This window comes from Pollicipes pollicipes, unplaced genomic scaffold, assembly GCF_011947565.3.
Source record: "Pollicipes pollicipes isolate AB1234 unplaced genomic scaffold, Ppol_2.1 Scaffold_3447;HRSCAF=4054_pilon_pilon_pilon, whole genome shotgun sequence".
In the NCBI taxonomy this organism is placed as follows: Eukaryota; Metazoa; Arthropoda; class Thecostraca; order Pollicipedomorpha; family Pollicipedidae; genus Pollicipes; species Pollicipes pollicipes.
In genome coordinates, this window is record NW_023596297.1 from 37,350,192 (window position 1) to 37,363,654 (window position 13,463).

At 57.1% G+C, this 13,463-nt stretch overlaps 2 protein-coding genes across 8 annotated transcripts in view; one reads left to right on the forward strand and one right to left on the reverse strand.

The window, feature by feature from the left end:
* The window catches only part of LOC119092610 (putative fatty acyl-CoA reductase CG5065), a 40,105-nt gene extending 33,169 nt beyond the window's left edge, over positions 1 to 6,936 (forward strand). Inside the window, exons 7-10 of the mRNA XM_037215566.1 lie at positions 2,237 to 2,476; positions 2,783 to 2,933; positions 5,399 to 5,502; positions 5,842 to 6,936. Coding sequence (XP_037071461.1) covers positions 2,237 to 2,476; positions 2,783 to 2,933; positions 5,399 to 5,502; positions 5,842 to 6,001 — 655 coding nt within the window. The 3' untranslated portion in view covers positions 6,002 to 6,936. The remainder of the gene's footprint in view (positions 1 to 2,236; positions 2,477 to 2,782; positions 2,934 to 5,398; positions 5,503 to 5,841) is intronic.
* A 716-nt stretch (positions 6,937 to 7,652) lies between these two features.
* The window catches only part of LOC119092611 (N-acetylgalactosaminyltransferase 6), a 50,890-nt gene continuing 45,079 nt past the window's right edge, over positions 7,653 to 13,463 (reverse strand). For all 7 annotated transcript variants that reach the window (XM_037215567.1, XM_037215569.1, XM_037215573.1 and 4 more), the window contains 5 exons: positions 12,472 to 12,589; positions 11,366 to 11,476; positions 10,837 to 11,058; positions 10,206 to 10,463; positions 7,653 to 9,489 (listed from right to left, as the gene is read on the reverse strand). In XM_037215567.1, the coding sequence (XP_037071462.1) occupies positions 9,331 to 9,489; positions 10,206 to 10,463; positions 10,837 to 11,058; positions 11,366 to 11,476; positions 12,472 to 12,589 (868 nt within the window). In that variant the 3' untranslated portion in view covers positions 7,653 to 9,330. The remainder of the gene's footprint in view (positions 9,490 to 10,205; positions 10,464 to 10,836; positions 11,059 to 11,365; positions 11,477 to 12,471; positions 12,590 to 13,463) is intronic.

Consider the following 13,463-nt stretch of genomic DNA (forward strand, 5'->3'; position numbering starts at 1 on the left):
GCTTTATCCGAAGCCCAAGGCGTTTGTTTGTAACAAGAGCTACACGGACGCCTCACGACAGGCACGAACAAAAAATGACACCTAGACTCAGCACCGATCAAAGTAAAGTTGTAAATTACGTTTGACGCCTGGGTCTTTTGCAAGAATCACTTGACAGTGCTTTAATAGAAAATGGCAGTATAGCCTCGCCAATCACATCCATGTCTGTTTTGTTGTCAGGTGCCAACCATAGTGTTACACGGATCGTGCTAAGTGAGCTGCAGCTGTTGCAGGACAATCCGGGTGACCTATCGTGTTTGACTTCACATATCAGCGGTAGTCTCCGATAATTGACTAGCTGTGGATGTGGTCGCAGAAAACGGCCTGAAACGCAAACATCTCTCTCTCTCTCTCTCTCTCTCTCTCTCTCTCTCCCTCTCTCTCTCTCTCTCTCTCTCTCTCTCTCTCTCTCTCTCTCTCTCTCTCTCTCTCTCTCTCTCTCTCTTCTCTCTCTCTCTCTCTCTCTCTCCTCTCTCTCTCTCTCTCTCTCTCTCTCTCTCTCTCTCTCTCTCTCTCCTCTCTCTCTCTTCTCTCTCTCTCTCTCTCTCTCTCTCTCTCTCTCTCTCTCTCTCTCTTCTCTCTCTCTCTCTCTCTCTCTCTCTCTCTCTCTCTCTCTCTCTCTCTCTCTCTCTCTCTCTCTCTCTCTCTCTCTCTCTCTCTCTCTCTCTCTCTCCTCTCTCTCTCTCTCTCTCTCTCTCTCTCTCTCTCTCCTCTCTCTCTCTCTCTCTCTCTCTCTCTCTCTCTCTCTCTCTCTCTCTCTCTCTCTCTCTCTCTCTCTCTCTCTCTCTCTCTCTCTCTCTCTCTCTCTCTCTCTCTCTCTCTCTCTCTCTCTCTCTCTCTCTCTCTCTCTCTCTCTCTCTCTCTCTCTCTCTCTCTCTCTCTCTCTCTCTCTCTCTCTCTCTCTCTCTCTCTCTCTCTCTCTCTCTCTCTCTCTCTCTCTCTCTCTCTCTCTCTCTCTCTCTCTCTCTCTCTCTCTCTCTCTCTCTCTCTCTCTCTCTCTCTCTCTCTCTCTCTCTCTCTCTCTCTCTCTCTCTCTCTCTCTCTCTCTCTCTCTTAGCGGCGACCTTCTGGTTGCAGTTTCCTTGCTACAAGCTTTGCGAGACCAGCCTCGCCCGCTGCTAAAGAGGCGCCTGAGTCGGCGCCCACCGCGCCGTGCAGGCCTGTGACATCCCCGTCCGTTACGCCGCCGGCTGCCTGGGCCCGAAAGTGAGCAGCAGCGATCGTTAGGCGCGCACCCTCCACGTCCGATCGGCCCGGCCTGCTGGGAGGGCCGGCGGCCGCGTCGCGCCGCCCCGTCACAGTGTCTACACGGCCGGCCGGGGAGCGGCGGCGCGCTCCGCCGGCTGCCGCCGCCGTCAACCCAAGGTCGGCTGCAGCCAGACGATTTGCATCGCTGACGGAAGAGAATGGTATCCATAGAGCAATTTCCCGACAGCTATTAGATGAGAGTTGAAGAGAACAACATGCGCGTATCAGCAATATTTAACACAAAGTAATGTTTGCGAGACGCATTTAACATTTGAACCTTGAGCAAAGCGTTTCCCATTGCATTTCCGTGTCTGCTGATATGGCTTTCCTGGCAATCGTGACATCTAAACACACTGCGGGGCTTTACCACTTTTCGCCATCGCCGTGGCGAGGCCTCCTAGACGCCGCGCGTCCAAGGAGACCCGTTTGCAGGTGGACAGACCATTATCGAGCGCCTAGAAATGCGTCACACTAACCGAGGGAAGGGCAGCTCGCCAGTAGCAGAGCCCGGTCTTGCCTCGCGCCGCATTGGTATAACGTACACGGAAGGGGAGCTGCTGGCACGCCGCCACCGCAGGTCGGTCCCACGCCAGCCTGCACTCACGATCCGTCCAGGCAGGCGGCTGGCGGCCGCCGGGCCGTGGCTGGCCGGATCGACCAGGTACGCGGTTTGGAGCTGAGCTTTAACGTGTGACCCACCCGGGTCACGACCTGGCCCCTCCTTGTCGGCAGACCGATGGGACGGAGAACGTACCTCAGTGTCGGTGGGCCGAAGAGACGGAGGACGTACCTCTATGTCGTCAGGCTGAAGGGGTCGAGGACGTACGCCGGGGTCGGCGGGCCGCGGTAGCAAGATCGTACGTCTTTGTGGGTGGGCTGCGGTGGCTAAGGACGTAGCTCTGCTTCGGCGGGTCTCGATAGCTGATGATGCACTCCTGTGTGCCGGCAGGCCGCGCGAGATGATGGTGTATAACTGCTCGTCCGGCACCATCCGGCCCATCTACTGGCACCAGGTGCTGAACTGGGGCATCCAGGAGCTGCGACGCACCCCCATGCGCAACGTTATCTGGTACCCGGGTGCCACCTTCACCAATTCGCCGCTACTCAACAACTTCTGGGTCGGCATCTGCCACTTCCTGCCCGCCTACATAGTCGACGCGGTCGTCATGCTGCTCGGCAAGAGACCAATGTGAGTTAGCATCTGCCACTACAGCCTGTACTGGCTCGCAGTGCCACCTCACGCGCCTCGCTCGTCAAGGTTTTGCCGTCAGGGTTTTGCAGTAGATGTACCCTTGGTTGATGCGATGATCATGACGACTGCTTTAGCCAGCTTCGATGGCGTGGGTTTCACTAGACGGTCAAACGCTCAGCTGGTGCCCGTGTTATTTGTCATTCTGGTGGGAACGCGTTGTAAAACGGCGCAGTATGGTCAATGCCGTTACCCAGCGCTTCGAGCTGCACTTTAGGTCATCGTGGTGTTTTCTGTGTCCTTCAGTCTGGTGCGGGTACACAAGAAAATGCTGAAGGCCTCGGGCTGCCTAGCGTACTTCCTCACGCACCAGTGGACGTTCAAGACTAACAACGTCTCGTGGCTGTTGGACCAGATGTCGGAGGACGACCGCGAAGAGTTTCATTTTCAGCTGAAGGTAGGTGAACACGCAGGTGGGCCGTGGATGACACAGAGTAGTTGCGCCATAATATAAGTGTTCTAGCCTTTAAATGGCAGGAAGTTGGCCTGCATTGCGTTTGTGATGGAAATGACGCAGCTCAAAGGACATCGGTCCCACACGCCTTGAAATGCAAAGCAGCCTAATGGTCCCATTTTGACTCCCGACGGTGAGTGCCGAGAGCACGACCTTTTGAGAAGTTCTCACTGGGGAGCTTTCTTCTAGTCTGACTTTCCTCTTGCACTGCCGGTCATTGGGCCAGCCGGCTGGGCGATCGCTCACGCCGTTACAGCCATGAGTCAGTGATGCACCACGGCTGTGTCTGTTGACCGTCGGGCGGCGCCCACTGATGCCGTGGGTACCGGCACTCGGCCGTCTCCGCCGCTGCTGGCGGCGCCCGAACCACCGCACGGGCATGACTGGGCGCCGGTGCGGCGGGCCGGAGCAGTCGGACGTGCTCAGACGAAATAATGAGCTGTGTTTTGCAGCGCCAGAATGGTGTTGCCGGTGTTGCGCACCTGTTACATAAGCGGGAATCGTCGTGCCTGCGTGACACCAAGCTACATGATGACAAAATCGATGACGCAATATCCTTAAGTGACTCAGCTACGGGACGCAAACAAAACGAAACGCACAGGTGGATGACTCCGTTGATGGCGTTGGCCCGGAAGCATCCGCACCTTCTTGGAAGACATGCATAGACAAATGCGCCTCTTGAAAGGTGCCGGGAGTTCCAAGAAACACGGACAGATTTCCTCAGGGAGTGGCTCTCTGCATAGGAAACGGCAGCACGAATCACATGGCTTCTGAAAGCCATCTCAATGCCTTGTTTCATGTCCAAGCGCTCCTGGAGACACCATGACATCGTGCATAGAAGACGAGACGGTAAAGCTAGTGAATTGGTTGTGCTAAGCAAAATCCGACCTCAGGATTTGCAGCAGCACTGAAAAAAACAGCACTGAGACACGAAAAGTAGTTTATATGGCAGGTTAAAACACCAAAAAACACGATCACCAAAACGCTGTTTGACGCCATGAGGAAAGTTTATCGTAAACAGCAGCGTTGAAACCCGACTGGCAGCGTCAGCCCGAAGAAACGAGCCAAGAGACCGTTGACCGAGATTGGAAAAGCATGAATGATCTGGCTGCGGGGCTTCACAGATCCATACGTCGGCCCGGGTGAGGAATGTAGCAAGGTCACTGCGTTGAACTGGCAAGGTAAGGGCTCAGTCTGTTCGCTTTCAGGGTAACCTCAAGCGTGAAGTTCCCACCAGCCGATTACAATGCGCGCATGCGCTTCGATGCCTGGTTCCATGGCTCATGCGAATCTAACCAATCGTTCATAGACCAGATCTAGTTTGGCGGCGCGGCGCACTTTTATTTAAACGGCGAAGTCGACAGCCGAACTTACCATTTGTGGTCTACCAAGGCTTTCACTGAGGTTCGCGAAGCACATCGCTGCCAGCGAAAAGTGCGCCGCCTAGTGCTCTTTCAACGATTGAGGCGTCGTTGGTCCTTAAGCTCAGAGGGCTTTGTTGGACTCAGTGGGCTGTTGGGACCAATATTAATCTCATTGTAGGAGACAAAAAAAGAGTGACATAGGGCCGATGGCCGTTGGCCGATGCGCAACATCAGCGAATGTTCTTGATGTCGATGCATTATTCGCGTTGCAATGGGACTTAGCGTCTGAAATATGCGTTAGTTAAATTCGCGTCCCTTTGCCGGGAACGTCCTGTACCTGTGCAGTCACAGCGTTTGCCATAATCACTGGATTGAAATTGTTCTATTTTCGGGATGCTCCTCAGCAGTACTAGGAATCACAGATCACGTTTTAAAAAAATGATTAAGCTAAACTGCGGTGTCCTATACGTCTTCTCAAAAGGTCTCTTTCTCATACGCATCATTCCATACGCATGTCACATGTATGCCAGGTGTCCTGCGTAAACTACATGCTGAGTGGGTATTCTTGAGGGGCACAGTGACATGCGACCGAAGGGCAGTATTCAGTCCGCGAAAAGAGAAACAACGCCTCTGAGCTCACATACATGACCATTCCACCGCCAACAGATCGGAGCTGTGACACTCGTTCGTTATTCCTATTTTCCAGTACGCATTATGGCCATCTGTTCCGTCTACGAAAAGAAGAAACAACGCATTCGAGACCATATGAATGTCTTTTCGATTGCAGTCTGATTGACGCTACGACACTTGTTTGTCATTTCCATTCCGCAGTACACAATCTCGTCATCCGCGGTTTGTTGAATACGCGGCCTGCGTGGCGTTTGACGGAGCCGTCAGTTCCATTAGGTGTTCTCCGCCGGCACCATATGTGAGAGGGAAAGCCTTTCACCACCACCGCTGTACCAAAACGGCTTACATAAGCGGCTTAGTAAGGCGCCCAGCGCGTGTCGCCGGCGGTTCACCGAGTGACGGTCCATTTCGCAGGACCTGGACTGGCAGAGCTACATGGCGACTTACTGTAACGGCGTGCGCCGTTTCATCCTGAAGGAGGACGACCGACTGGAGCAGGCACGGCGCCACATGCGCATGTGAGTGGGAGACGCCAGCCCCACCTCTGGCGACTAGTGGAAGCCCAGCGTGCTGCGAAATCCGCATGGACCGCCGGATCCGATGGTCATAACGCGGCGAAACGTCAGACGTGACGTGACCCTGCGCACGGGCTGCCTGACGTGACCCTGCGCACCGGCTGGCTGACGTGGCCCTGCGCACGGGTCGGCTGACGTGGCCATGCGCACGGGTTGGCTGACGTGACCTTGCGTAGCGTCACACCTGACGTGACCCTGCGCACCGGCTGACCGACCTAGCCCTGCACGCCGGCTGCCTGAGATGAGTGCCGACCGGCCGCTAACCTCCCGTCCTGCCGGCAGGATGTACTACCTGCACCACGCGTCGCGTCTGCTCCTATTCCTGCTGGCGTGGCGGGCGCTAGCGGCTCGCTCCAGCCGCGTGCGTGCCGTCTGGGTGGCGCTGCTGGGTCTTCTGCGCCAGCTGTTGGCGCTGCGACCGGTCGCCCGACTGGCCAGCTAATTCAGCGGCCGCCACGTCGCCCGACCCGGGCCGGGTCATCTAGTCTCATGAATTGGACGCTCTCACGCCGGTGACCGCCTTGGCGCGCCACAAAACCGACCGGGCATGGCCGCCCCGTGCCAGACGAATCAAAACTAACGGCGCGTGAGACACGCCGCGCGAGCGGCGCACCAACGGCCTGCTGTTGCGGGGGGGGGGGGGGGGAGAGGCCCGGCCGTGAAGGTGAACGGGCCCGGCACTGGCCGCGCTAGTGACCTGCACCAGCCCTCGGTGCGTGACAGGCTCCGGGCGATGCCGATGGTAGCCAGCGAATGGTCCAGCCAGTCCAGTTCACTGTTGCCCGGATTGGGCGCTGCAGATGTACCGGATATCCTGACTGGATGCTCGATTATAAGCCCGGCTGTCCCGACCAGACCGTGTCGCCGGTGCCAGCAGGTCCGGCATCAGCGACGTGGTTCAGATGTCTGCTGCTATGGTGCGTGGACCTGTGCGGCCCTCTCCTGTATGAACCTTGTATTATCTGAGATACTGAATTTGATTATTCCAGCGCCTCCAACCATGTTTCGAAATGATCAATTGTTTAGCATTTATGCCACTAGCTTAAGCATTAACTATAAGTTGCCTGCGTTATGCGACGAGACGCTTCTCACACACATGACGAAGGCACTGAAGGTCTTGGTGTAGCTGCCCGGGCTCCCCCGATTCGTCCAGCCCGTTTTTCTAGTGCGGGCAAGTGCACCGATGGTTTAGTTTTAAGCGCGGGACATCAGCTGGCCAGCTTACGCTCTGTTGGCCGTGCCTGCGATCATTACCGTCTAAGGCATGACTGCGGACACACACCTTGCCGCCCCCGATGCACCAATACCCCGTGTGCTCCTTTGACCAATTTGTTGTTGTTTTTCTCGAGGTAATGCAATGAATGATCCATACACAATGATTCAAGCCTACCTAGCGGGTGCAGCGAGATCTCGACGATTCACAAATGAGCCAGACCTGTCGTGCATGTGGCCTGTCTTGTCAGGCTGATCTGTCCATACCATCATACCCTACCAACGTAGCCTGGCTGTTGACCGGCTACCATTAGGCCCACCACCACCACATTCGTCCATGGCTGCTATGCGCTTTGTCCCACCCCTTAAATCCGTCCGTCACTGTTACGTCGAGATCCATCCACACCGCGCATCGTGCGTCACCATCAGATCAGTCCTCCAAACTGGATTTCGTTGGTCATTATTGCGTTAAGGCCCGCCGACAGCAGGCGCAGCTGAATTGTTGCTGACTCCCTCAAGCGATATTGAAAATTGCGACGCACGGGGTTCCATTGTATAGCATTTTCTCAAGGCGGTGCTAAAAAATACGGAGGCGACGGGCGTACTTTCCGCGCAACAAGCGAATTTCAGCCTCCAGCGCATCCGTACCTCATGCAAGGGGCAGGGGGGGGGGGGAGAAGAGGCGTTAATCCGGCACCCACGGCGCTAACATTTCTTGATCGGCAGCACTATTGTACCCCCGGTAATAGCATGCAGCGATGTTTCATGTCAGCCAAATGAACCACATTTATAACAACAGCCCCCATAACTCTTCAGCAAGAATCACAACTCATTACTAAGTTCACCGCTAAAATGTTTGTCGCATAACACCGCTCAGGAAAATCGGTCCAACTGACGCTTTTATTCCGCATCCTGGATTTGAGCAAACAGTTGAGTGGGAAATAGCAAAAAAGCAGTGTACCTGCGTGAGTGGAACGGCATGGTGTCGACGCTCGACGACCATCTTGCCAGGGGCTGGAGCTGACACCGTGACAACGCTACGGCACTGAACCTGATAACGGCGCGTGACAACCACGCGCTGGCACCGCGACGGGGCCATCTTTGTGACGGATTCGTAACCTGCATAGACAACCTTCGCAGTATTGCACCTCGCACACACCGGGGTTGCCGGCTCACATCGCAATGGCAGACGAGAAGCACCGAGCACGCACGCCGCGTCACGCACGACACCAGAGGAACTTCCCACTCTCCGCCGACGGCAGCACCTCACGGCAGCTCCTGTAACATACTAAGCGCAGAATGCGCTCCACCAGCTCGAGGTACTCTACCTGAGCCTTCGTCGATTAAGCATCCATCTGAGCAGCCCGGCGCCGACCGTCCCACACCGCAGGCACAGCACCAGCGATTTTTACAGAAGATTGGACCCCAACTCACATCCCATGATCCTACGACTACAACAACGAGCGGGCCACCCGGACCACCGGACCAAAGATGGCCCGAGTTATGGCAGCAGCCAACCAACCCCCGAACCCCACCAAACCCAATAATGCCCAAACGCACACCACTCGCCACGAGGAAATTTGGAACCGCCTCAGCTCGAGTCACGGTTACATCACGGCGCCGCCGGCGGCCGCCGCACGGTCACGAGCTGACCGGGCCGCGCGGCGCGGGCGCCGCGTGCCGACCACACGGAATGCAGTGAGTGATCGCGGTAGATCACGTGGAATGGACACAGCAGTGCGGTGTGCAAACACTGACCCCTCGCAAACGCACCATTTGGTACAAATCATGGACGGCAAAAACGCGACATACACGGCAAAAAATTTAGGTACTCGGATAAAATCAGAACTTGCACTATTAATCTACGGATAAAATCTGGCCGCTGAAAGGCCACATATCGACTACTACTCCATGGCACAATCACTGATGACAAAACAGACCACGAAGAAAACAAGGCACTCAAAAAAGGGCCCCTCACCAAGTCGGCGTTTAAATAATCGAAGACTGGAGCTTGTTGTCATTGAGTCTTATCACGCTACGCAAGCAGTCAGGACAGCAGATGCCCTCAGCAAACAGCACAACTTTTAAGTCAGCCGCTGAAAATGAGGTCAAGTGCGTCGGCAGCGGAATCGGAAAAATGATAGCAGCTCTTTGCTTAGGTTCACGTTTTGGAACATTCCCCTCGCAGCAGGTGATTTAGCTCCCGCCCATGAGCTGGTAAGACACTGCAACTGGTCTCCACCTTACAGTCCGAACACGGGTCATGCTATCTGACAAGATCACACACCCACGACGCGCATCGCCGATTTGAAACAATGATAAATTTAATAAGCATTCACTGGCACGTAGTAATGGCAGAGCGACCCAGCATCCGGCAGATCCCAACGCCGACCGACGGCGCCGGGGAGAGCAATAATCACAGCAAGTCTCGCAGAGTCTCGGGAGCAGTCCGCGGCAGTCCCCTCGAGCGTCGGGCCATCGACGATCACTGTCAGGAGCCCGTCCCATCGAGTAAGGCACGCGCTATCACAGCGCCGCCCGGCGGCAGCGGCCGGCGGCTCAGTACGAGATCTTGGCCAGCTCGGTGGCGTTGAAGTGCTCGAAGGTCCAGCGCTGGGTGCGCGCCTTCGGGTCGCAGCGACTGACGTATATCTCGCGCCGCTCGGGGCTGCCGTCCAGGCACCGGCGGCTGCCAGCGTGCACCAGCCACTGGTGCTTCTGCGGCCGGGAGGAGAGTCGTTGCCAGAAGACATGGACCCGACCCGGCGACACCGGTCACAGTGCCCCGGTCAGGGACCGACACCCAGCAGTAACCAGCTGGGATCTTTATCTGCGCCAACGGAATTCAACAACCGCAGACTGACAGCTGAGCGGAAAAACCACGCGGGCGCGCAAATTTACCACCCCAAACGGTACATTATCCCAAAAGTGAAATATTTCTTGTGGTTAACGACTTCCGGACATAGGATACAACAGACACAACCACGCGGGATCACATGGAGCCGAACCACAGTCTCCACTGACGATGAGTACAACTAGTGCTATATTTATGGTAGCCGTTATGACAAGGGATGTATCTGGCAGTTATGACAAGGGCTGTACATGGCAATGACAATGCCACTGCTAAATGATGAACAAATGGCAATCAAGTGTGCGCATATGACGAGATGTGTAGGCGTATGGATGCATATGCCAGTAACGATAATGAACGGATGCATTTTACGCATATGAACCTCAAGTGAAGCCCTCTGCCCCGAGTAAAAAGTAAAACAGGCTGCCGCAAACGGCATCCCATGCCGGGCACGGCTGAATAAATAGGACGGCTCTAGCCCACCGGCCCCTCGGCCAGTAGCGCGCACGTCACACGGATCCCAGCAGGCTGAGCGGCAGCTGAGCGACAGCTGAGCGGCAGCCGATCGCAGCGGCCGGCTCACCGTGTCATAGGTCCAGAACTGGTTGCCTTGCTGGCCGTGGCAGTCCCAGACGAAGACGGGCGCCTGCTGGTCGCCGCCGGGCACGTCCCAGCAGAGGGGGCGCTGGCCGGCGCGTAGGTCCTTGCGCCAGGTCAGGTGGAACGTCTGCTCGCCGCCCAGGCCCGGCTCGTCTTTCATGCATTTCTCCATGCCGAAGCGCTGCGAGTGCGGCTTGAAGCGCGTGTCCACGCACAGTGAAGGGTCTGCCACACTGCGGATCTGAAGACGACGGGGAAGAAAGCCTTCCGTCAGCGCTGGTGGGGTGCATGTACCTCGAGGCTCAACCGGACTGACCGACACGACTGATGCGGGGTACACAGCCGAGGAATCCACGAGCTGCATACGAAATTGCTACTGAACACCACATGCAGCAACGGATGCTCATTCAGTAGCTAAATTCCGTATGCATACGAAATGGAACACTGCTGGCCTCCAAAAAGGCAATACGGGTGGCTCGACTCCGCATTAATTCGAGTTTATTTATCGAGTCACCCTATGGTAGGTCAGGGCGGCCCTGTCACCGAGCACCGACAGCGGCCCTTCCCGGCGGCCCAGCCCCGGCGCAGTCCGTGGCCGCTGTGACTCGACCCACCTCGCCGTGCGCGATGTCGCCTGGCTCGATGGGTGGATACTTCTTCACCAGGTCGAACGCTACCGTGTCCATGAACCACTGAAAGGAGCGACACTTGAGCCGCTCGCGGATAGCCCGCTGCGGTGCCAGGTCGCCCGGGTCCACGCGCTGGTAGTGCGGCCGTCGCTTGTACAGGTACTTGGCGTAGTCGTCCATCCACACATCGGCCACGCGCCGGTAGTTCTGCGGAGACGATGCCGGTGAGCACGCTTCGCGACAGGCGACGGTGACGACACACGCCTGGTTCAGCGGAGCGCCCGCCCAGCCTCCGAGATGAAGCGCTGCTGTACAAGAAATAACCATCGGACAGTTCTCATCTTCAATGATCTTACCGTTCACCTTAAAATCACTAACGTTGAGACCAGGGACTAGTGCAGCGATCAAAAAAACATTAACGGCGTCTCGGATATACACTGTCTGCAACGTACGGTCTATCTGACGGAACCCATCCAGTGACTTTACTGTTCCTAACATCGACATGAAGTTATACCTTGGCGACAAAATCGTCCTTTCTGGGATTGGGAAATGGGGCGAACTTTCTGTAAACATGTCCGATCCTCGAGCAGGGAGCATCCAACATCTGGCCTCCACACATCCAGATCTGGAATGAAACAGGCAACGGTCTCTTGAGTCCCTCAATTTATTTGATTGATTTATGCATTATTTACTTAGCGACCAAAACAAGGGACTAATGAACAGATATAGAAAAACATTAACAGCGTCTTGGATACACACACACAAGAAGCAGCTGCAATATATGGTCTATCTCACGGAAGTCATCTGGTGACTTTACTATTCCCTGGATCGACATGGGTATTTTTACCTTGGCAACAAAATCGCCCTTCCTGGAATTGGGAAATGAATTTGTGCTGCGCATTGTGCAGCAATAACATTAAAATGTGCTGTGATTCATTATTACGTAGCACATAGCGTACGGCTCATACGGATTCATCGATCAGCTAGAGTGGTCACACTGCCCGCACCTGTCACCGCCGGGCGGCCCGCGCTCCTCGGTACCGAGCCTCAGGGGGACATCAGCTAGAGTGGTCACACTGCCCGCACCTGTCACCGCCGGGCGGCCCGCGCTCCTCGGTACCGAGCCTCAGGGGGACATCAGCTAGAGTGGTCACACTGCCCGCACCTGTCACCGCCGGGCGGCCCGCGCTCCTCGGTACCGAGCCTCAGGGGGACATCAGCTAGAGTGGTCACACTGCCCGCACCTGTCACCGCCGGGCGGCCCGCGCTCCTCGGTACCGAGCCTCAGGGGGACATCAGCTAGAGTGGTCACACTGCCCGCACCTGTCACCGCCGGGCGGTCCGTCCTGCTCGGCACCGAACCCCAGGGGGACATCAGCTAGAGTGGTCACACTGCCCGCACCTGTCACCGCCGGGCGGCCCGCGCTCCTCGGTACCGAGCCTCAGGGGGACATCAGCTAGAGTGGTCACACTGCCCGCACCTGTCACCGCCGGGCGGCCCGCGCTCCTCGGTACCGAGCCTCAGGGGGACATCAGCTAGAGTGGTCACACTGTCCGGACCCATCACGGCAGCGCGGCCCGTCTCGCTCGGCGCCGAACCCCAGCGACGGCAGCACCGACCTTGAACGAGAGTTCGTACTGCTCGCCGCCCCAGATGTCCAGCTCTGGATCGTAGCCGCCCAACTCCCAGAAGAAGTCGCGCGATATGGCGAACAAGCCACCGGCCATCACCGGAGACCTGCGCATACCATACGGCGATATCACAACCACGGACACCACGGCGCCGGCCATCACCGGAGACCTGCGCACACCATACGGCGATATCACAACCACGGACACCACGGCGCCGGCCATCACCAGAGACCTGCGCACGCCATACGGTGATGTCACCACCACGGACACCACGGCGCCGGCCATCACCGGAGACCTGCGCACACCATACGGCGATATCACAACCACGGACACCACGGCGCCGGCCATCACCAGAGACCTGCGCACACCATACGGCGATATCACAACCACGGACACCACGGCGCCGGCCATCACCAGAGACCTGCGCACGCCATACGGTGATGTCACCACCACGGACACCACGGCGCCGGCCATCACCGGAGACCTGCGCACACCATACGGCGATATCACAACCACGGACACCACGGCGCCGGCCATCACCAGAGACCTGCGCACACCATACGGCGATATCACAACCACGGACACCACGGCGCCGGCCATCACCAGAGACCTGCGCACGCCATACGGTGATGTCACCACCACGGACACCACGGCGCCGGCCATCACCAGAGACCTGCGCACGCCATACGGTGATGTCACCACCACGGAAAGAAAGTGCGGAGAGTGCATGAGAGTGCGGACTCACGACGGCGACCGCAGCGTAAGACACCGCGTCCCAGGGGGGGGGGGGGGGGGGGGGGGGGGGGGGGGGGGGGAGCAACACCGCCGAAGGTGACACACGGGCTGACCGGGACCAAGGCACGAGTGAGAACCCACTGAACAGACCAGGGCGTGAAGCCATGGGCTGAAGCGGATCACATCGCGAGAACATGGCTTAGCAGGAGATCGCAGCGTCCCGACACGGGCTGACGGGGTCCTGC